This window comes from Strigops habroptila, chromosome 2 (assembly GCF_004027225.2).
Source record: "Strigops habroptila isolate Jane chromosome 2, bStrHab1.2.pri, whole genome shotgun sequence".
Lineage (NCBI taxonomy): Eukaryota > Metazoa > Chordata > Aves > Psittaciformes > Psittacidae > Strigops > Strigops habroptila.
In genome coordinates, this window is record NC_044278.2 from 122,831,153 (window position 1) to 122,850,353 (window position 19,201).

The following is a 19,201-nucleotide window of genomic DNA, read 5'->3' on the forward strand; positions in this document are numbered from 1 at the left end:
CACCCCTTTACCCTACAGCCCTCACCGCCTGCCCCATGGTATCCATCCTGCCCCATAGCACCCCACAGCCTCCCCTGCCAGCCCTACACCCCCCACCTCCCCGTACCCCCCCATGTCCCCCCGCCCCAGCCCCACACCAGCCCCACTGCTGCCGCTCCGTGCTCCAGGCCCGGACCCAGCCCCGCCCCGGCCGCCATTATGGGACCGGCTCTGAGGTGCTGGGGGGGACATACACACACACACACAGCGCCCACATCTCCCCATAGCGCCCCACAGCCCGTGCCCGTCGCCAGCCCCACAGCGGACACTCACCCCACACGCAGCCCCCAGCGCGCTGCGGCCCCCGGCGCATCCCGAGCGCGGCAGGGATGGGCAGGGGAGGCCGGGACGTACCATGGCGGGGCGGGAGGGGGGGACACTCTCTTTGTCCCCTCACTCACTACACGGGACCCCCCCCACGGCGACCCAGAGCTTGGGGGGGGAGACGCGTCGCTTAGCGACGCGTCTCCCCCCCCAAGTTCTGGGTCGCCGTGGGGGGGGTCCCGTGGAAAGTGTGGGGCGAGAAAGGTATCCCCCCCTTGCACACAAATGGTCGCGCCCGGTGCCTCTGCAGCCCCACCGCATCCCGCGGTACCCGCCCGTCGCCACGGCAACAGCATCCCCCAAAAGATGGGATGCGGGAAGAGGGATGGAGACGGGATGGGAGCGATGGGGAGGGGAGGAGATGGCAGGGGGTAAAGGAGGGAGGAGAATGGGGGGGGTGGGGGGACATGGTGGCTATGAGCGATGTGGTGGCCATGGGGGGACATGGTTGTCATGGAAGGACATGGTGGCCACAGGGGGACATGTGGAACATGGGGAGCACAGCTGGGGACATGGCAATGAGGGGACATGGCAGCCATAGGGGGATGTGGTGGTTGTGCGGGGCACATAGTGGACATGAGGGGACATGGAGACATGGGGACATGGGGGGACATAGTGGCCATAGGAGGACATGGTGGCTATGGGAGGACATGGTGGCCATAGGAGGACATGATGGCTATGGGTGGATATGGTGGCCATGGGAGGACATGAGGGGACATAATGGCCATAGGAGGACACGGTGGCTGTGGGGGACATGGTGGGTATGGGGTGACATGGCTATTGGGGGACATGGTGGTCACAGGAGAACATGGTGGCCATGGGGGGACATGGGGAGACATAATGGCCATAGGAGGACATGGTGGCTGTGGGGGGACATGGTGGCTATGGGGGGATGTGGTGGCCACGGGGCACTCATCTGCAGGACAAACCATCCTCCCCTCCTCCAGGATGGTGCATCCCATGGGACAGTGACCAGGGGCAGGACATGGGCAGGAGCCACTGGGGTCCCAATGTGTGATGCCCCCCACTGTGTGACTCCCTCAATGTGTGACCCCTCAATGTGTGTGACCCCCCACTGTGTGACCACCCGATATGGGACACACACCCCCAGTGTGTGACCCCCCAATCTGTGATCCCTCAATGTGTGTGACCCCCACTGCGTGACTGCCCAATGTGGGACACCCCCCCCAATGTGTGACCCTCCAGTGTGTGACACCCCGATGTGAGACCCCCCCAGTGTGTGGGTCCTGCTCTGCTCCCACACATCCAGCGGTGAGCTGCAGAAGTGGGGCACAGGAATCCTGGAATCCTGAATCCAGGTGAAAGGGGCCCCAGGGACCATCTGCTCCAGCCATTCCCGGCCAGCATGGCGCAGCCCCATCCAGCCCATCCGCAGTGTCCAACTGCAGAGTCACCGCTTCCCCGGGGACATCATTCCAATGGGGGCTTGTTCCCATTGTGCCCAACTGGAATCCCCCCCGAGTCACTTGTGCCCATCACCTCGGCTTTCCCATGGGACTCCTTCTAGGAGGAGTCTCCATCTTCCCTGCAGCCACCCTTTAACCACAGGCACATGGGACCAGGTCTCCCTGAGACCCCTTCCCCAGGCTGACAGCCCCGGCTCTCCCGGCCCTTCCTCACACGCTGCCATCCTGGGGTCATCCAGGCATTCCCGGGTGCAAGAACCTTCCCCATGTCCTCATTGAACTCCATCAGGTTCCCGTTATCCTGCTCTATCCAGGTCATAGAATCATGGAATCCCAGCCCGGTTTGTGTTGAAGGGACCTTATCCAGTTCATCCAGCTCCAATCCCTGCCCCGGGCAGGGACACCTTCCACTAGAGCAGGTTGCTCCAAGCCCCTGTGTCCAACCTGGCCTTGAACACTGCCAGGGATGGGGCAGCCACAGCTTCTCTGGGAAAAGTCTGTGCCAGCGCCTCAGCACCCTCACAGGGAAGAGCTTCTGCCTTACATCTAACCTGAACTTTCCCTGTTTCAGTTTGAACCCATTACCCCTTGTCCTACCACTACAGTCCCTGATGAAGGTCCCTCCCCAGCATCCTTGTAGCCCCCTTCAGATACTGGAAGGCTGCTATGAGGTCTCCACGCAGCCTTCTCTTCTCCAGGCTGAACAGCCCCAGCTCTCTCAGCCTGTCTTCATATGAGAGGTGCTCCAGCCCTCTGATCATCCTCGTGGCCCTCCTCTGGACTCGCTCCAACAGCTCCATGTCCTTTTTATGTTGAGGACACCAGAACTGTACACAATACTCCAAGTGAGGTCTCACAAGAGCAGAGCAGAGGGGCAGGATCTCCTCCTTTGACCTGCTGGTCACGATACTTTTGATGCAGCCCAGGATACGGTTGCTTTCTGGGCTGCAAGCGCACACTGAAGCCAGCTCATGTTCAGTTTCTCATCAACCAACACCCCCAAGTCCTTCTCTGCAGGGCTGCTCTGAACCTCTTCTCCGCCCAGCCTGTAGCAGTGCCTGGGATTGCCCCGACCCACGTGTAGGACCTTGCACTTGGCTTGGTTAAACTTCATAAGGTTGGCATCAGCCCACCTCACAAGCGTGTCAAGGTCCCTTTGGATGGCATCCCTTCCCTCCAGCGTATCAATGAAACCACACAGCTTGGGCCATCCTGCTCCCCCTTCCCAAGTGCGGCCCCTCTCGGGTTGGTGTCACCCCCAGACTGCGGCAGTTTGATTTTCTCCTTTGAACTTCACAAGTTTGATCCCAACGTCCAGATGATGCTGCTGGAGCGGGGCCAGAGAAGGGCACCAGAGCTGGTGCAGGGCCTGGAGCACAAGTGTGATGAGGGACGGCTGAGGGACCTGGGGGGTTTAGTCTGGAGAAGAGAAGGCTCAGGGGGGACCTTATCGCTCTCTGCAACTGCCTGACAGGAGGATGGAGCCGGGAGGGGGCTGGTCTCTGCTCCCAAGGAACAAGGGATGGGACAAGAGGAAACGGCCTCAAGCTGCCCCAGGGCAGGTTTAGATGGAGCTGAGGAACAATTCCTTCCCCAGAGGGTGCTCAGGCATTGGAACAGGCTGCCCAGGGCAGGGCTGGAGTCACCGGCCCTGGAAGTGTTCCCACATCGTGTAGCCGAGGCCTCAGTGCCGTGGGTTAGTGGTGGCCTTGGCACTGCTGGGGAGCGGTTGCACTGGGTGATCCTGAAGCTCTTTCCCACCTCTCTGGTTCTGTGGCTCCACATGGAATCAGTGTGGAACCTCCCAGCGCCCCAGGGGGAACATCAGCTCCTGCACACACCGATGGTCCATGAACCGGCACCTGATGGAAAACCGCCTGGTAGCACCAGTAGCAGCAGCAGCACCAGTAGCACCAGTAACACCAGCAGCACCAGCAGCACCAGCAGCACCAGTAGCAGCAGCAGCAGTAGCACCAGTGGCACCAGTAGCACCAGTGGCACCAGTAGCACCAGTAGCATCAGTAGCATCAGTGGCACCAGGGGCACCAGCAGCAGCAGTAGAACCAGTGGCACCAGTAGCACCAGTAGCACCAGCGGCACCAGTGGCACCAGGGGCACCAGTAGCAGCAGCAGCCGCCGGTGGGCGCCGGAGCCCCCACTGGTGATTCCGGCAGACACAGCCCATGGTGGCTGCAGGAGCCTGATGGGGCTCAAGGGGTGTCAGAGTCCTGCACCCGCACAGGCGGGAATGGGAACAGGAGATCCATGGGAATGTCACGGCAAAGAGGGGCTCACTGCAGCGGAGCCGTCTTTCCTTGCTTTGCCTTGCGTTTCCTTGCCTTTCCTTTCCTTTCCCTTCCCCTCCTTTCCCTTTCCTTTCCTTTCCTTTCCCTTCCCCTCCTTTCCCTTTCCTTTCCTTTCCTTTCCCCTCCCTTCCCTTGCCCTCCTTTCCCTTTCCTTTCCTTTCCTTGCCTTGCCTTCCCCTCCCTTCCTTTCCTTTCCCCTTTCCTTTCCTTTCCTTTTCCTTTCCTTTCCTTTCCCTTCCCTTCTCTTCCCTTCCCCTCCTTTCCCTTTCCTTTCCTTGCCTTGCCTTCCCCTCCCTTCCTTTCCTTTTCCCTTTCCTTTCCTTTTCCCTTTCCTTTCCTTTCCTTTCCTTTCCTTTCCCTTCCCTTCTCTTGTCCTCCCTTCCTTTCCCTTTCCTTTCCTTTCCTTTCTTTTCCTTTCCCTTCCCTTTCCCTTCCCTTGTCTTTTCCTTTCCTTTCCTTTCCTTTCCTTTCCTTTCCTTTCCTTTCCTTTCCTTTCCTTTCCTTTCCTTTCCCTTCCCTTTCCCTTCCCTTCTCGTCTTCCCTTCCCTTCCTTTCCTTTCTCTACCCTTCCCTTTCCTTTCCCTTCTCTTCCCTTCCCTTCCTTTCCTTTCACTTCCCTTCCCTTCCCTTTCCTTTCCTTTCCCTTCCCTTCCCTTCCCCTCCCCTCCCCTTCCCCTTCCCCTCCCTTTCCCGGTGCACGCGGGGTCCTGCAGCCCCCCCGCTGGTGGCTTTACCCCGAGGGCAGCGCCGGGGGCTCCTCCCGCAGCCCCCCCGCAGAGCCCCCCCCCGCGGGCTGCCGGAGCTGCCGGTGGGCTGGAGCCGGGCGCTGCGGGGCCGGGCCGGGCCGCGCCGTTCAGCGGGTGCAGTGCCCGTGTCCCAGGAACGCCGCCGGGGTGGGGGGGGCTGCACCCAGAGATCGTCACCGGCCCCCGGCTCCCCGCGGGCTGTTCCTGCGCTGGGGCCGGAGCGGGGCTGGGGAGCGGGACTGGGAGGTGGGGTCAAGAAGCAGCAGTATGACCAGGAAGCATCAGTAGGGCTGGGAAGCGGGGCCCAGAAGCAGCAGTGGGGCTGGGAAGCGGGACTGGGAGGTGGGGCCAAGAAGCAGCAGTATGACCAGGAAGCATCAGTAGGGCTGGGAAGCGCTGCCCAGAAGCAGCAGTGGGGCTGGGAAGCGGCGCCGGGAAGCAGCAGTGGGGCTGGGAAGCAGGGCCAGGAAGCAGCAGTGGGGCTGGGAAGCGGGGCCGGGAAGCAGTGCTGGGAAGCAGCAGCAGGGCCAGGAAGCAGGGCCGGGAAGCAGCAGTGGGGCTGGGAAGCAGCAGCGGGGCCCTGTTGACACATCAGCAGCAGGACATCAGGGATGAGACACTTTATTAGCACGAGGAAAACACTCCTGAAAATCCGAGCCCCGGTGCTGGAGCCAGAGCCCAGCACGGAGCCGCCGGCACCGAGTTCGAGTGGGAATCCCCCACTGGAGGCACTGGCGCTGCGATCCCTTTCCCGGTGCCACTGGACAGGCTCGGTGGCTGCTGATGGAGGTTCCTGATCCCGACAGAGGTTCCTGATCCTGACGGAGGTTCCCAATCCTGATGGAGGCTGCGGATCCGCACAGCTGGGTCCAGAGCGGCGTGAGCTCCCGCTCAGCGTACACAGGCTCAGCCCAGCACCAGGCCCAGATCCATCCCGGGGCCGGATCCATCCCGGGGCCATCCGCCCGCTACGTGCCCATGTCGGGAGCCGCCATGGGGCCAGGGGGGGCTGCGGGAAGTGCCGGCTCCTGGGACGCCGAATCGGCTGCACGGCGCTGCAGGATGCCGGGCATCAGCGCCACGTAGGAGCGCATGAGGCGGTGGTTGGAGTGCACCAGCTTGGAGGCACAGCTGTCGAGGCAGGATTCCTACAGGATGGTGACCCGGGATCAGCGGATCGAGGAACAAGAGGGGCACAAGAACCAGTGGATCAGGGGATCAAGGACCTGAGGATCAGGAACCAAGGTTTTGAGGACCAGGGCAACAAGGACCAGGGGATGAAGCACCAGGGGCTCAGGGACTTGTGGATCAGGGGTGAAGGAGCAGAGGATCAGGGTATCAAGGACCAGGGTATCCAGGATCGAGGACCAAGGGATCAGCACCAGGGGACCATGGGAATGAGGATCAGGGCATGAAGGACCAGGGGTCAGAGACCTGGGGACCAGAGGATGAGGACAGAGGGAATGACGGAGCCCGGGAACACGGGTCAGCACCAGGGACTCGAGGACCGGGGAATCACGGGATCAGGGGATAGGGGATCCGGGACGAAGGACCGGGAGCAGGGTCCGGGCAGCGCGCGCGGGGATCCCGGGTCCCGCCGCACCTCGCGCCCGGTGAGCAGCCGGTAGTTGAGGTTGCAGACGCAGCGCCGGAAGCAGAGCTCGGTCATGCGGTTGTACACCAGCAGGAAGTCCCGCAGCTGCAACACACCGGCACCGGCACCGCATCACCCTCCCGGCACCGGGACATCACCGCCCGCGGCCCCGCCCGCCCCGGCCCCGCCCCGCTCACGCTGCGCAGCTGCTGCCGCTGCTCCTCCGCCGCCGCCGCCGCCGCCGCCGCCATGGCCCGCACCGAGCCCCGCCTCCGTCCGGCGGCGCGTCACCTCCGGCCCGGCTCCCGGCGGCCTCCGCCGCCCGTGACGCCACGTCCGGCGTGTCCCGGCGAGCGGAGCGGCGGCGGCCGCGGCCGAGGAGGTTGGGGGGGGAGCGGGACGGGAGCGGGAACCGGACGGGAACGGGAGCGGGCACCGGCACCCGCAGCCCGGGGCCGCGGCGGGGCCTGCCCACGGGGTGCGCCGGGCCCCGCTTCCATCCGGGCAGGAACGGGCCGGTGGGGACCCGGCCCCGGAGCGCGGCCTGAGCACGGCGGTGCGGCGGGGCCGGGAGCGGGGGGCACCGCGGAGCGATGGGGCCGGGAGCGGGCTCGTCCCCTCCCCCGGGGCCACCCCGCGGTGCCCCTCGGCCGTGCCCCCGGCGGCGGGTAACGGAGCGGGAGGGGCGGCCGCGGGCCCTGCGGGAGCTCAGGAATGCGGCCGGACCGGTCCGGGCACTGCGCGGCCCCGCTGCCCCCCCCCCGCTGCCCGGCTGTGGACGTGGCTCCTGCCTTAGGTCCGCCGGGCCCGGCGCCAGGCGCTGCCCCGGGACGGCTCCATCGACAGCGGCAGCGCGGGGCGGGGGGAGCCCGGACAGGGACCACTCCGGGAGCTGGAGGCTGCAGCTGGGACACCGAGTCCTGGAGCTGCTGGAGCGAGGCCAGAGGAGGCCCCGGAGCTGCTGCGAGGGCTGGAGCAGCTCTGCTCTGGAGCCAGGCTGAGAGAGCTGGGCTGGGGCAGCCTGGAGAAGAGAAGGCTCCTGAAGGGGAGCCCTTAGAGCAGCTCCAGTGCCTAAAGGGGCTCCAGGAAACCTGGAGAGGGGCTTTGGACAAGGGCCCGTAGGGACAGGCCAAGGGGAATGGCTTTAACCTGCCAGAAGGGAGATTGAGATGAGCTCTGAGGCAGAAGCTCTTCCCTGTGAGGGTGCTGAGGCGCTGGCATAGGGTGCCCAGAGAAGCTGTGGCTGCCCCATCCCTGGCAGTGTTCAAGGCCAGGTTGGACACAGGGGCTTGGAGCAACCTGCTCTAGTGGAAGGTGTCCCTGCCCGTGGCAGGGGTTGGAGCTGGAGCAGCTTTAAGCTCCCTTCAACCCAAACCAGGCTGTGGGTCTATCCCAAGCGACTGCCGTGCTGGGCAGTGGCTGCAGAAGCCCCTGTGAGGGCTTCTTGGTGCATCAGGAGCTGCCCTGGGGGGTCCTGCCCTGTACCATGGGGAAGTTGTCTCCATCCCGACCTGCTCCCAATCTCCATCCCTGTTTGCCTGCAGGCCCTGAGGATGTCGGACGGGATCATGAGCAAAGCGGCCACCATGGAGATCCCCATCAGCAGCAATGGGGACACGGGCAGCCTGCCTGAGGACGACGGCCTGGAGCAGGTTCAGGGCTGGGATGTGCTGGGGCGTGCTGGGATTGCCACATCCCGGGTGATTTCCGTGCTCTCCCTCACCTCCTGCCTTTGCTCCAGGACCTGCAGCAGGTGATGGTGTCGGGGCCCAACCTCAATGAGACCAGCATTGTGTCGGGCGGCTACGGGGGCACGGCCGAAGGCATCATCCCCACCAGCACCATCAAAGGTACGGGGGGGATGAGGCTGCTGCCAGGGCAGGGTGGGAAGGAGAGGTCCCGTCACGGGAAGATGGGCTCAGCAGCGTGTCCCACCACGTGGTTCTGCCTCGGTACAACCTCTCCATCCCGGGATGGCGGCTCCTGCTTCTTCCTCCCTGCAGGGTCTGGGCTCTGCTGCCAGCCGGGAGCACCCCAGGGCTGCAGCTGGTGGTGCTGGGGCTTCACTCAGTGCTGAGGCTGGGTCCTCAGCTCCTTCCTCCAGTGCTGAGGAAGGCTCTGGTGTATCCCCTCATCTCCATCCCTGGGTGGATGAGGGGCTCTGGAGATGCACTGGTGCCTGTGGTGGTACCAGAGAACCGTGGTTGGCCTCTCCATGTCTCCACTCTCCACTTATTCCCTGTTCTCCTTGCTCAGGACAGGTTGTGGGTGCTGCTGGTGGCAGCAAGGCTGCGAGTGTCCTGCCTGCGGGACACAGAGACAGGGAAGTTCAGGTTAGATATAAGGCAGAAGCTGTTCCCTGTGAGGGTGCTGAGGCGCTGGCACAGGGTGCCCAGAGAAGCTGTGGCTGCCCCATCCCTGGCAGTGTTCAAGGCCAGGTTGGACACAGGGGCTTGGAGCAACCTGCTCTAGTGGAAGGTGTCCCTGCCTGTGGCAGGGGTTGGAGCTGGGTCGGCTTTAAGGTCCCTTCAACCCAACCCAGGCTGTGGTTCTGAGAGATGTGCAGGCAGACGTACCACAGCCCCAACGCTCTGCAGACCCTGCACCCCAGGCACTGCCCTGGCTCAGTGGGTCCATGGTGCTGTGCTGTGCCAGGCTGTGCCGTGGTCCCTGTGTGCCCTGGTCACCATCCCCATGACACCATGTGCCCTGGTCACTGTCCCTGTGTCACCATGTGTCGTGGTCACCATCCCTGTGTCTCCATCACTCCGGTCCCATCCAGTGCTTGGCTCACCGGGTGCAGTGACACCGGCCGGGGCTCTGTGCGGCCACAGCCGTGTCCGAGTCCACGTCACACTCATCTGTTGCTGTTGCTCTCCCCGCTGCCGCCCTGTCCCCATCCCTGCACGCACCCTGTCCCTGTCCCTCCCTACATCCTGTCCCCATCCCTGCCCGCACCCTGTCCCCATCCCTGCCCATCCCGTGCCCGCCGCTGCCCCTGTGCTCCCGCCTGCCGGCCGCTCCATTCCAGGCTGTCTTGTCCAGCCTCACGCAGCCCGAGGAGCATCCAGCGTGTGCCCCAGCGCGGCCGCTGCCCGCAGGATGGCCGACCCCGACCAGGCTGCAGGTACCGCGGCTGGGTCCCGCCGGGGCAGTGCTGGGTGATGGTGCTGCTGCGGCTCCGGGTCCTGGTGCCGGGGCTGAGGCCGGTGCTGCTGTGGCACCAAGGTGGGACCCGGGCAGGGAGGAGCCCATGTGTGGCCTCCCGGTGCTGCCGATGCCATCTCTGCCCTAGTGAGGATGAGGATGGGCAGGATGATGCTGGGGGCAGCACCCGCACCTGGCTGGGCTGGTGCTGAGGCTGTTCCCTGTGTGAAGCCTTGTGGAAGGGCTCAGAGGAGCAGGTCTTGTGCTGGGTCACGCTGCCACGGGGCCGGGAGCAGAGCTGGAGTGGGCAGGAGGGTGCTGCTGCCCCACAGGGGCTCTGTGTGGGTCTGGAGCCCCGGTGCATGCGGAGCTGTCTCTCTTGCAGGCTCAGGGCTGCACCAGGCGCATCCCAGCCCCGCAGGCGGAGGGGAGGAGATCGTGCGCGGCATCGCCGTGGAGAAGTTTGACATTGTCAAGAAGTGGGGGATCAACACGTACAAGGTGAGGGCTCCGTAAGGACATGGCCAGGGTGGGCTGGAATGTGGCCAAGGGGACAAGGTTCAACAGACAAAGGACTGGTCCTGCACTTGGGCCACAACAACCCCATGGAACACTCCAGGCTTGGGGAAGAGTGCCTGGAAAACTGCCTATAGAAAAGGACCTGGGGGTGCTGATTGATGGAGCTGAATATGAGCAGCTTGTGCCCAGGCAGCCAAGAAGCCACCAGCATCCTGGCCTGGCTCAGCACCAGTGTGGCAGCAGGGCCAGGGCAGGGACTGTCCCCCTGTGCTGGGCACTGGTGAGGCTGCACCTCGAATCCTGGGTCAGTTCTGGGCCCCTCACTGCAAGAGAGACATTGAGGTGCTGGAGCGGGGCCAGAGAAGGGCACCGGAGCTGGTGCAGGGCCTGGAGCACAAGTGTGATGAGGAACGGCTGAGGGACCTGGGAGGTTTAGTCTGGAGAAGAGAAGGCTCAGGGGGGACCTTCTCGCTCTCTGCAACTGCCTGACAGGAGGATGGAGCCAGGAGGGGGCTGGTCTCTGCTCCCAAGGAACAAGGGATGGGACAAGAGGAAACGGCCTCAAGCTGCCCCAGGGCAGGTTTAGATGGAGCTGAGGAACAATTCCTTCCCCAAAGGGTGCTCAGGCATTGGAACAGGCTGCCCAGGGCAGGGCTGGAGTCACTGGCCCTGGAAGGGTTCCCACCCCGTGGAGCCGAGGCCTCAGTGCCGTGGGTTAGTGGTGGCCTTGGCACTGCTGGGGAGCGGTGGAAGCTCTTTCCCACCCCACTGGTTCCATGCGTCCCGGGGTGCAGGAGGGTGCATCGGCGCTGTCCCACAGCCCTCAGTCCAGTCCTGCTCCCTCCGCAGTGCACGAAGCAGCTCATCTCAGAGCGGTTTGGCCGCGGCTCCCGCACGGTGGACCTGGAGCTGGAGACACAGATCGAGCTGCTGCGGGAGACCAAGCGCAAGTACGAGAGCGTGCTGCAGCTGGCGCGGGCCCTCACCTCCCACTTCTACAGCCTGGTGCAGACGCAGCACGCGCTGGGGGACGCCTTTGCCGACCTCAGCCAGAAGTCACCGGAGCTCCAGGTACCTGACAGACCTGCACTGCGTCCCCTGCGCCGCATCCCCTGAACTGCATCTGCTCTGCTGCCTCCAACCCCCTGCGCTGCCTCCCCTGCGATGCGTCCATCCCCCTGTGCTGCAGGTCCCCATGAGCTGCAGGTCCCGTGCAGCACCCTGGGTGCATGAGGACAAGGAGGAGGGTGGTGTTATCCATGAGCTGTGCTCTGTTATCCATGAGCTGATTCCGGGCTATCGGATCCTGGTCCATGCCATTTCGGCCCCATGTATCCCGTCCTGCAGGAGGAGTTTGGGTACAACGCGGAGACGCAGAAGCTGCTCTGCAAGAATGGGGAGACGCTGCTGGGTGCCGTCAACTTCTTCGTCTCCAGCATCAACACACTGGTCAACAAGACCATGGAGGATACGCTCATGACAGTCAAGCAGTACGAGACAGCCAGGTAGGATGGAGCCACAGTGCCGTGGGGCGCCGTGGGGCAGCTGAGGGTCACAGCACGGCCATGGCTCTGAGCCTCCCTCCGCGCAGGCTGGAGTACGATGCGTACCGCACGGACCTGGAGGAGCTGAGCATGGGCCCGCGGGACGCCGGCACCTTGAGCCGCCTGGACGCAGCCCAGAGCCACTTCCAGAGCCACAAGGACAAGTACGAGAAGCTGCGGGCGGACGTGGCCATCAAGCTCAAGTTCCTGGAGGAGAACAAGGTGGGGGCCTCACCATGGCTTCGGGGGGGGCCTTTTGGGGTCTGGCTTTTTTGTGTCTTTTTTGGTGGATCTTTTTTTGGGAGCTGCCTTTTTGGGGGCTGCATTTAGGAGTCACCTTTTTGGGGCTGCCTTTTGGGGGGTCTTTTTTTGGGGCCACCATTTGCTGCTGCCTTTTGGGGGATGGCTTTTGGGGATCTTTTTGGGGGGGCTGCCTGCTGGGCATTTAAGGGCTGGCTTCTTGGTGGACTCCTTTTGGTAGCTGCCTTTTGGGGGACAGTTTTGGGGGCCTTCTTTTGGGTTCTGTGCTTTGGAGCTGCCATTTGGGGGCTGCCTTTATGGGTTCAGCTTTTTGGGGCTCCTTCTGGAGCTGCCATTTGGGGGCCTTTTTGGGGTACCCTCCTATTTGGGAGCTGGCTTTTGGGAGCAGTCATTTAGGTTCCACCTTTTTGAGGCTTCCTCTTTTTGAGTGGCCTTTCCTGGGGGCTGCCTTTTGGGGGGGTCACCCTTTGGGAGCTGTGCTTTTGGGTGCCGTTGGCGGGTGCCGGTGGTGACCGTGGTCCCCCTGCACGGTGCCGCAGGTGAAGGTGATGCACAAGCAGCTCCTGCTCTTCCACAACGCCATCTCCGCGTACTTCGCGGGCAACCAGCAGCAGCTGGAGCAGACGCTCAGGCAGTTCAACATCAAGCTCAAGCCGCCGGGCGCCGAGAAGCCGTCGTGGCTGGAGGAGCAGTGAGCACGGACACAGCTCGGGACGGGGCGCCGGGAGCCGCCGCACCGGCCCCGGCACAGGGACCCCCCCACCGCGGCCGGGACACCCCAAACCCCTCGGCCCCCCCCCCGCGCGGCGCAGGCGTGTCGGGGTCCAGCGGAGCAGTGGCGCTGGGGGGCTCCGGGATCACCCCATGTCCCCCCGGATGATCCCTGTGGATCCCCAGGCCGGGCCCCTGCATCCCCCCCAGCCCGTGGGGTGCCCCCGACCTCCCCCTGGGGCCCGGCGGGCACTGGTGGCTGCTTTGGGGGCACGTGGGGGCTGAAGGACACATGGAAACACGCGTGTCCCCTCATCATGGGACACACACGCGTGCATGTCCCCTCAGCACAACACACTGACACACGCGTGTTCCCTCCCCACAGGATACACAGGAACACGTATGTCCCCTCCCCACAGAACACATACATGCACGCATGTCCCCTCTGCAGAACACACTGACACGCGTGGGTCCCTGCCCTGCAGGACATGCAGAAACACGTATGTCCCCTCCCTGCAGAATACACACACACACGCATGTCCCCTCTGCAGGACACACTGACACACACGTGTCCCCCTTCCCACAGGACATACAGGAACATGTGTGTCCCCTCTGCAGGACACACACAAACACGCATGTCCCCTCTGCAGAACATGCAGACGTGTCTCCCCTCACCACAGGACACACAGAAACACGTATGTCCCCTCTCTGCAGGACACACACACATATGACTCACACGTGTCCCACCCCGCAGGACACACATATGCGATACGTGTCCGCCCCCTGCAAGACACACACACATGAGACACACGTGTCCCCCCCGCAGGACACAGGTGACTCGTGTCCCCTCGGCCCGGCGCTGGTGTCCCGGGGCCGCAGCGCCGGGGCTGGGCCGGGCACGTCGGGCCGGGGCTCTCCCGGCAGCACTTGGGCACTTTCTCCCGTGAGCCCCCGCTCGGGATTCGCGCTGATCCGCTCCGCCCCCCGGCCCCAGCCTGTCACATCCAGAATAAACGGTACCGAGCAGCGAGTGGGGCCGGACGGGACAGGGCGGGGCTGACGATGGGGGCTCCAAGGACAGGGGGTTCAGGGACGGGGGCGTCCTGCACTGCCCCCGCCCGGCCGCAGGGGCTCCGGCACAAGGGCCCGTTGTTCGTCCTGGCTCTTGTGACAGGGGCTGCTCCATCCGGACCTGGCCGTGGCCGGCACTGGAGCTCAGTGAAGCGTTTGGCACCGTCCCCGCAGGTGACACGAGTCGGGTGGGAGCATTGAGCTGCTGGAGGGGAGGAAGCTCCACAGAGGGGGCTGGATCCGTGGGATGAGGCCAAGGGGATGAGGTTCAACAGACAAAGGGCTGGGACCTATCCTTGGGCCACAACCACCCTATGGAGCGCTCCAGGCTTGGGGAATTGTAGTTGGAAACTGCTCATGGAAAAGGACCTGGGGGTGCTGAGTGACGGAGCTGAACATGAGCAGCTTGTGCCCAGGCAGCCAAGAAGCCACCAGCATCCTGGCCTGGCTCAGCACCAGTGTGGCAGCACGGCCACGGCAGTGACTGTCCCCCTGCACTGGGCACTGGTGAGGCTGCACCTCGAATCCTGGGTCAGTTCTGGGCCCCTCACTGCAAGAGAGACATTGAGGTGCTGGAGAAGGGCACCAGAGCTGGTGCAGGGCCTGGAGCACAAGTGTGATGAGGAACGGCTGAGGGACCTGGTGGTGTTTAGTCTGGAGAAGGCTCAGGGGGGACCTTCTCGCTCTCTGCAACTGCCTGACAGGAAGATGGAGCCAGGAGGGGGCTGGTCTCTGCTCCCAAGGAACAAGGGATGGGACAAGAGGAAACGGCCTCAAGCTGCCCCAGGGCAGATCTAGCTGGAGCTGAGGAACAATTCCTTCCCCAGAGGGTGCTCAGGTATTGGAACAGGCTGCCCAGGGCAGTGCTGGAGTCACCGGCCCTGCAAGTGTTCATGCCCCATGTAGCAGAGGCCTCAGTGCCACGGGTTAGTGGTGGCCTTGGCACTGCTGGGGAGCGGTTGCACTGGGTGATCCTGAAGCTCTTTCCCAGCCCGGCTGATCCGATGGTTCAGCCCCCACATCCGTCGGGCTCGGGGGGGGGGGGGGGGTGGGGGGGGTGGTGTGTGTGTCAGGATTAAACCCATCCGGGGGCGCAGCCGCTGCCCTGGCCCGGGGAGGGGGGGGGGGTGGTTCATTCCCACCGGCCTTTCACGTGCCCCCGCCGCCGGTGTTTGCTCCCGCAGCGCCACTCGGACTGGCCCATCCCGACCGGGAGTGAGCGGAGAACACCGGCGCTCGGGGGGGGTGGTGCCTGCAGCGGGGCCGGGACCCACCCCGAGCGGGGCAACGGGGTGGGCTCAGCCCCCCCACCGTTACCCGCAGCACCGGGGCGGGGCCGGGGTGGAGCTCTGCAGCCACAGGTGCCGTTGTCCCGTCCCGGCCATGGGCTCCCCGGTGCCGCCGCCGGTGCCGCCGCCCCCCCCGGCGCTGCCGCCCCCCGCGGGGCTGTCGCCGGGCGCGCGGCTGCGGGCGCTGCACTGGGAGCCGGTACCCGCCTGGCGGGTGCGGGGCCGCCGGTCGGTCTGGGCCCCGCCGCCCGCCGCCCTCCCGCCGCTGGACCTGCCGCGGCTCCGGGCGCTGTTCCGGGAGCCCCGCGGGGCCGTCCCGGGGCAGCGCCCGGCGCCCGCGGTGAGCCCCCCCCCCCCCCCCCCCTCCGCGGAACACCCCCCCGCACCGCCCCCCCTGACCCCCTCCCGGCCCCCCTCAGGCCGCGCTGCTGGAGCACAAGCGGAGCCTCGCCCTCGGCGTCTTCCTCAAGCAGGTCAAGCGGTGAGCGGAGACCCGGGACACCCCCGTGCCCCCGGGTCCTGTCCGGGGGTCACCGGTGCCCAACGTGCCCCCCCCCCCAGCCCCATCGAGCACATCGTGCGGGACATCGAGGAGGGCATCGGGGCTCCGTACGGGGCAGAGAAGCTTCTGGAACTGTCCCGGCTGCTGCCCAGCGCCGCGGAGGTGGGAACGGGGGGAATGGGGAGTGCGAGATGGGGGGGAGGGGGGAGTCCCGTTGGCCCTCCCCGAGCCCTGTCCCTGCCCGCAGGTCGCCCGGTTGCGAGCGCACCCCGGCAGCCCCCGGCAGCTCCCCGAGCCAGAGCGCTTCATGGTGCTGCTGACCCGGGTCCCCAGGTCGGGGGGAACAAATCGTGGGGGGTCCCACACACCGGTGGGGGGGGGGCGGCGTTCTTTGGGGAGGGCCCACATACGGGCGGAAAGGTCACAAATTAGGGGTAGGGTCCCACGCACCGCGGTGTCCCATGAACTATGGCGGTTCCACACACGGGGGGGGGGCCCACACATTTAGGTGGGGGTCACACACTGGGGAGAGGGTCGCATACACTGGGAGGATGGGGGTGGGACATGTCACACATTGGAGAAGGCACACACTGGGGGGGGGGGGGGAGTCCCCATTTATCAGGGGAGTCCCACACACTGGGAGGGGTCCGATGCATTGGGGGAGGGGGTCCCACACATTAGTGGTCCCCATGAACGGGGGGGGGGGGGGGGGTCCCACGCTCTGGATGTCCATCGCCCCCATCTCCCCCCCAGCTACGCCCAGCGCCTGGAGCTGCTGGTGTTGCAGGAGGAGTTTTCGCCCCGGCTCCGCGCCCTGCGCGGCTCCATCCAGACGCTGGCGGCTGCCGGTGCCGGTGAGTAGCCCCGTGGGGTTGGGGGGCAACGCCCCCCCCCTCCCCCCAGCTGCTCACCCCCCCCGGCTGCTGCCCCATAGAGCTGATGGAGTGTGAGGAGCTGCACCGCATCCTGCACCTCATCCTGAGCGCCGGCAACCACCTGAACGCGGTGAGCGTGGGTGCGGGCACTGCCCTGGCGCTGCCATGAGGGGCTGTGCTCATCCCTCTGCTCCCAGGGCGGCTACGCCGGCAGCGCTGCTGGCTTCCGCCTTGCCTCGCTGCTCAAACTGCCCGACACCAAGGCCAACGAGCCCGGCATGGACCTGCTGCACTTTGTGGCCATGGTGAGCACTGGCGTGGCCATGGTGGGACCCTCATTAGGCCCTGGTGGGATCCTGGTGGCTCCCACCCATGTCCTGCTCAAGGTCACTCCTGTGGGATGTGCTGTCCCTGTGCAGGGGAGGATGTTTTTGCAGCACATGAGCTCCAGCACAGTTCTTCCCATGCTCTGCCTGTGGGGAGACGGTGCTGAGCCTCCTGCAACACTGATGGGGTGTCCTCACCTGTCACTGCTGTCACCAGCACCTCAGCCCCGTGTGCCCTCTACTCATGGAATCCTAGCCTGATCTGGGTTGAAGGGACCTTAAAGCTCATCCAGTCCCGACCTCTGCCACGGGCAGGGACACCTTCCACTAGAGCAGGTTGCTCCAAGCCCCTGTGTCCAACCTGGCCTTGAACACTGCCAGGGATGGGGCAGGCACAGCTTCTCTGGGAAAAGTCTGTGCCAGCGCCTCAGCACCCTCACAGGGAAGAGCTTCTGCCTCAGAGCTCGTCTCAGTCTCCCGTCTGGCAGGTTAAAGCCATTCCCCTTGGCCTGTCCCTGCAGGCCCTTGTCCAAAGCTCCTCTCCAGGTTTCCTGGAGCCCCTTTAGGTGCTGGAGCTGCTTTAAGGTCCTTCAGGAGACCATCAATGCTCCTCGAGGATGTTCTTGTCCCTCCTGGTGTGTGTTGGTTCAGGTCACTCCGGCAGGGACATGGTGGGGGTTGTCCCCAGGCTGTGCCCCCCAGTGACGCTGCGGCACCTCTCCCGCAGGAAGCAGCCCGGATGGACAAGACCCTCCTGGACTTCCCGGACAAGCTGCGGCACGTGGGCCTGGCCTCGCGGTGAGGGGGGGTCCCGGTGCACCGGCCCCGCGGGGCTGTGGGACAGGGGTTGACGTGACCCCTCCCCCGCCCCTCCCTTCTCCCGCAGCATCGACGAGGCCGATGTGGAGCGGGAGCTGCGGCGGCTCTCGGCGCGGCTCTCGGGGGCGCGCGGGCTCAGCGCGGCGGCGCCGTTCCTGCGCGCGGCCGAGGAGGAGCTGCGCGCGGCCTGGCGCGCGCTGGAGCAGCAGCAGCGCGCGGCCGCCGCCACGCTCGACTTCTTCTGCGAGGAGGCGGCAGCGGGCGCGCTCCCGGCGCTCTGCGCCGTCCTGCACCGCTTCGCGCTGGGGCTGCGCGCCGCCGCCTGCGACAACGGCCGCCGCGAGCAGGCGCAGCGCCGGCGGCTGCAGCTGCAGCGGGAGCGCGGGAAACGCCACTCCATAGCGTCCTGCGCCGCGCCGCGCGACACCGGCCCCGCCGCCGAGCGCCGCGCCCCGCTCACGCCGCAGCCCCCGCGCCGCGGCTCCGAGCCCGCCCCGCGCCACCAGGAGCCCCCCGGCCCCGCGCCCCCAGCCCCGGCCGCCGGGGTGGGGGGGGAGCCCCCGCTCGGCCCCAGCCCCGAGCCGCCCCCCCCGGCCGCCCCCCGCCAAGGCTGGGCCCTGCTGCGCCTCCTGCGGCGCCTGGCGGCGGGGCCTGGCCGCGGGGCCCCCCCCAGCTGAGCCCGCGCTGGTTTTACTGTCCTCTGTGTGTGTGTGTCCCCAGCGATGTGACAATAAACGATGAGACCAACCCCGGCTCTCACATAGCCATGACATCCCCCCACGGCCACTATGTCCCCACTACGGCTACCCCATACCCCCATGGCCACCATGTTCCCTCACGTCCCCCACCCAGCCATGTCCCTTACGGCCACCACATCTGTCATGTCCCTCAGTGCTGACCCATGGCCGTGTCCTCACCCCATCCGTCACTGTGCCCTTTGTCACTGCTGTGGTGCCGGTGGGTGCTGTGGCGCTGCTTGTCCCCCACTGTGTCCGGTGCCAGTCCCAGGTACAACTGGAGGGGTCGGGTGCCCCTGAGAGCCTCTGTGCACCCCCAGAGGGGGCAGCCCAGGCTGGGAACAGCCTCATTCGTACCATCCTCAACATCCCTGAGGATGGAGGATGCAAACCAGCTCCAGGGAACCTGTTCCAGTGCTGAAAGTCTCACTCCAGCATTGCTGGGGTGGCTCTTGTTCTCCATGGAATCATGGGATGGTTTGGGTTGAAAGGACCTTAAAGCTCCTCCAGTTCCAACCCCCTGCCCCGGGCAGGGACACCTTCCACTAGAGCAGGTTGCTCCAAGCCCCTGTGTCCAACCTGGCCTTGAACACTGCCAGGGATGGGGCAGCCACAGCTTCTCCGGGCACCCTGTGCCAGCGCCTCAGCACCCTCACAGGGAAGAGCTTCTGCCTCAGAGCTCATCTCAGTCTCCCCTCTGGCAGGTTAAAGCCATTCCCCTTGGCCTGTCCCTCCAGGCCCTTGCCCAAAGCCCCTCTCCAGGTTTCCTGGAGCCCCTTTAGGCACTGGAGCTGCTCTAAGGTCTCCCCTTCAGGAGCCTTCTCTTCTCCAGGCTGCCCCAGCCCAGCTCTCTCAGCCTGGCTCCAGAGCAGAGCTGCTCCAGCCCTCGCAGCAGCTCCGGGGCCTCCTCTGGCCTCGCTCCAGCAGCTCCGCGTCCCTCTTGTGCTGGGGGCTTCAGGGTCCC

General features: G+C 65.3%; 3 protein-coding genes across 9 annotated transcripts; 2 read left to right on the forward strand and 1 right to left on the reverse strand.

The window, feature by feature from the left end:
- The first annotated feature begins 1,169 nt into the window (after window positions 1-1,169).
- On the forward strand, window positions 1,170-13,648 carry ARFIP2 (ADP ribosylation factor interacting protein 2). 7 transcript variants are annotated; one of them, XM_030473417.1, is made up of 10 exons: window positions 6,734-6,818; window positions 7,981-8,088; window positions 8,178-8,286; window positions 8,693-8,769; window positions 9,482-9,563; window positions 9,969-10,084; window positions 10,952-11,173; window positions 11,450-11,607; window positions 11,694-11,868; window positions 12,447-13,648. In XM_030473417.1, exons 2-10 carry the CDS (start codon window positions 7,990-7,992, stop codon window positions 12,600-12,602), a joined length of 1,194 nt encoding a protein of 397 aa, XP_030329277.1. In that variant the 5' UTR covers window positions 6,734-6,818; window positions 7,981-7,989; the 3' UTR covers window positions 12,603-13,648. The 7 variants fall into 7 exon arrangements, with proteins under 7 accessions (XP_030329285.1, XP_030329294.1, XP_030329322.2 ...); XM_030473425.1 differs by lacking the exons at window positions 6,734-6,818; window positions 8,693-8,769 and adding an exon at window positions 1,170-1,174 and having other exon boundaries at window positions 9,468-9,563; XM_030473454.2 differs by lacking the exon at window positions 8,693-8,769 and having other exon boundaries at window positions 6,751-6,818.
- TIMM10B (translocase of inner mitochondrial membrane 10B) lies at window positions 5,448-6,975 on the reverse strand. The gene is made up of 3 exons (XM_030473498.1): window positions 6,634-6,975; window positions 6,446-6,541; window positions 5,448-5,990 (listed from the first exon to the last, which is right to left on the reverse strand). The coding sequence occupies exons 1-3, from the start codon at window positions 6,685-6,687 to the stop codon at window positions 5,811-5,813; spliced, it is 330 nt and encodes a 109-aa protein (XP_030329358.1). The 5' UTR covers window positions 6,688-6,975; the 3' UTR covers window positions 5,448-5,810.
- A 1,424-nt stretch (window positions 13,649-15,072) lies between the features above and the next one.
- Window positions 15,073-18,248, forward strand: LOC115604482 (FH2 domain-containing protein 1-like). The gene is made up of 9 exons (XM_030477609.1): window positions 15,073-15,318; window positions 15,398-15,459; window positions 15,540-15,642; window positions 15,728-15,813; window positions 16,234-16,334; window positions 16,415-16,485; window positions 16,553-16,660; window positions 17,409-17,479; window positions 17,568-18,248. The coding sequence occupies exons 1-9, from the start codon at window positions 15,073-15,075 to the stop codon at window positions 18,175-18,177; spliced, it is 1,458 nt and encodes a 485-aa protein (XP_030333469.1). The 3' UTR covers window positions 18,178-18,248.
- Window positions 18,249-19,201: the final 953 nt, after the last annotated feature.

What these genes read in the sequence shown, in the direction of transcription:
- LOC115604482 (XM_030477609.1), top strand. Translation starts at nt 15,073, where the DNA reads ATGGGCTCCCCGGTGCCGCCGCCGGTGCCGCCGCCCCCCCCGGCGCTG. An exon ending in GCTGGCGGCTGCCGGTGCCG is followed by an intron (nt 16,335 to 16,414) that starts GTGAGTAGCCCC and finishes GCTGCCCCATAG; the next exon opens with AGCTGATGGAGTGTGAGGAG. An exon ending in CACGTGGGCCTGGCCTCGCG is followed by an intron (nt 17,480 to 17,567) that starts GTGAGGGGGGGT and finishes CTTCTCCCGCAG; the next exon opens with CATCGACGAGGCCGATGTGG.
- ARFIP2 (XM_030473417.1), top strand. Translation starts at nt 7,990, where the DNA reads ATGTCGGACGGGATCATGAGCAAAGCGGCCACCATGGAGATCCCCATC. An exon ending in GGGGGATCAACACGTACAAG is followed by an intron (nt 10,085 to 10,951) that starts GTGAGGGCTCCG and finishes CTCCCTCCGCAG; the next exon opens with TGCACGAAGCAGCTCATCTC. An exon ending in AGTTCCTGGAGGAGAACAAG is followed by an intron (nt 11,869 to 12,446) that starts GTGGGGGCCTCA and finishes ACGGTGCCGCAG; the next exon opens with GTGAAGGTGATGCACAAGCA.
- TIMM10B (XM_030473498.1), bottom strand. Translation starts at nt 6,687, where the DNA reads ATGGCGGCGGCGGCGGCGGCGGCGGCGGAGGAGCAGCGGCAGCAGCTG. An exon ending in AGCGGCAGCAGCTGCGCAGC is followed by an intron (nt 6,542 to 6,633) that starts GTGAGCGGGGCG and finishes GGTGTGTTGCAG; the next exon opens with CTGCGGGACTTCCTGCTGGT. An exon ending in GGCTGCTCACCGGGCGCGAG is followed by an intron (nt 5,991 to 6,445) that starts GTGCGGCGGGAC and finishes ACCATCCTGTAG; the next exon opens with GAATCCTGCCTCGACAGCTG.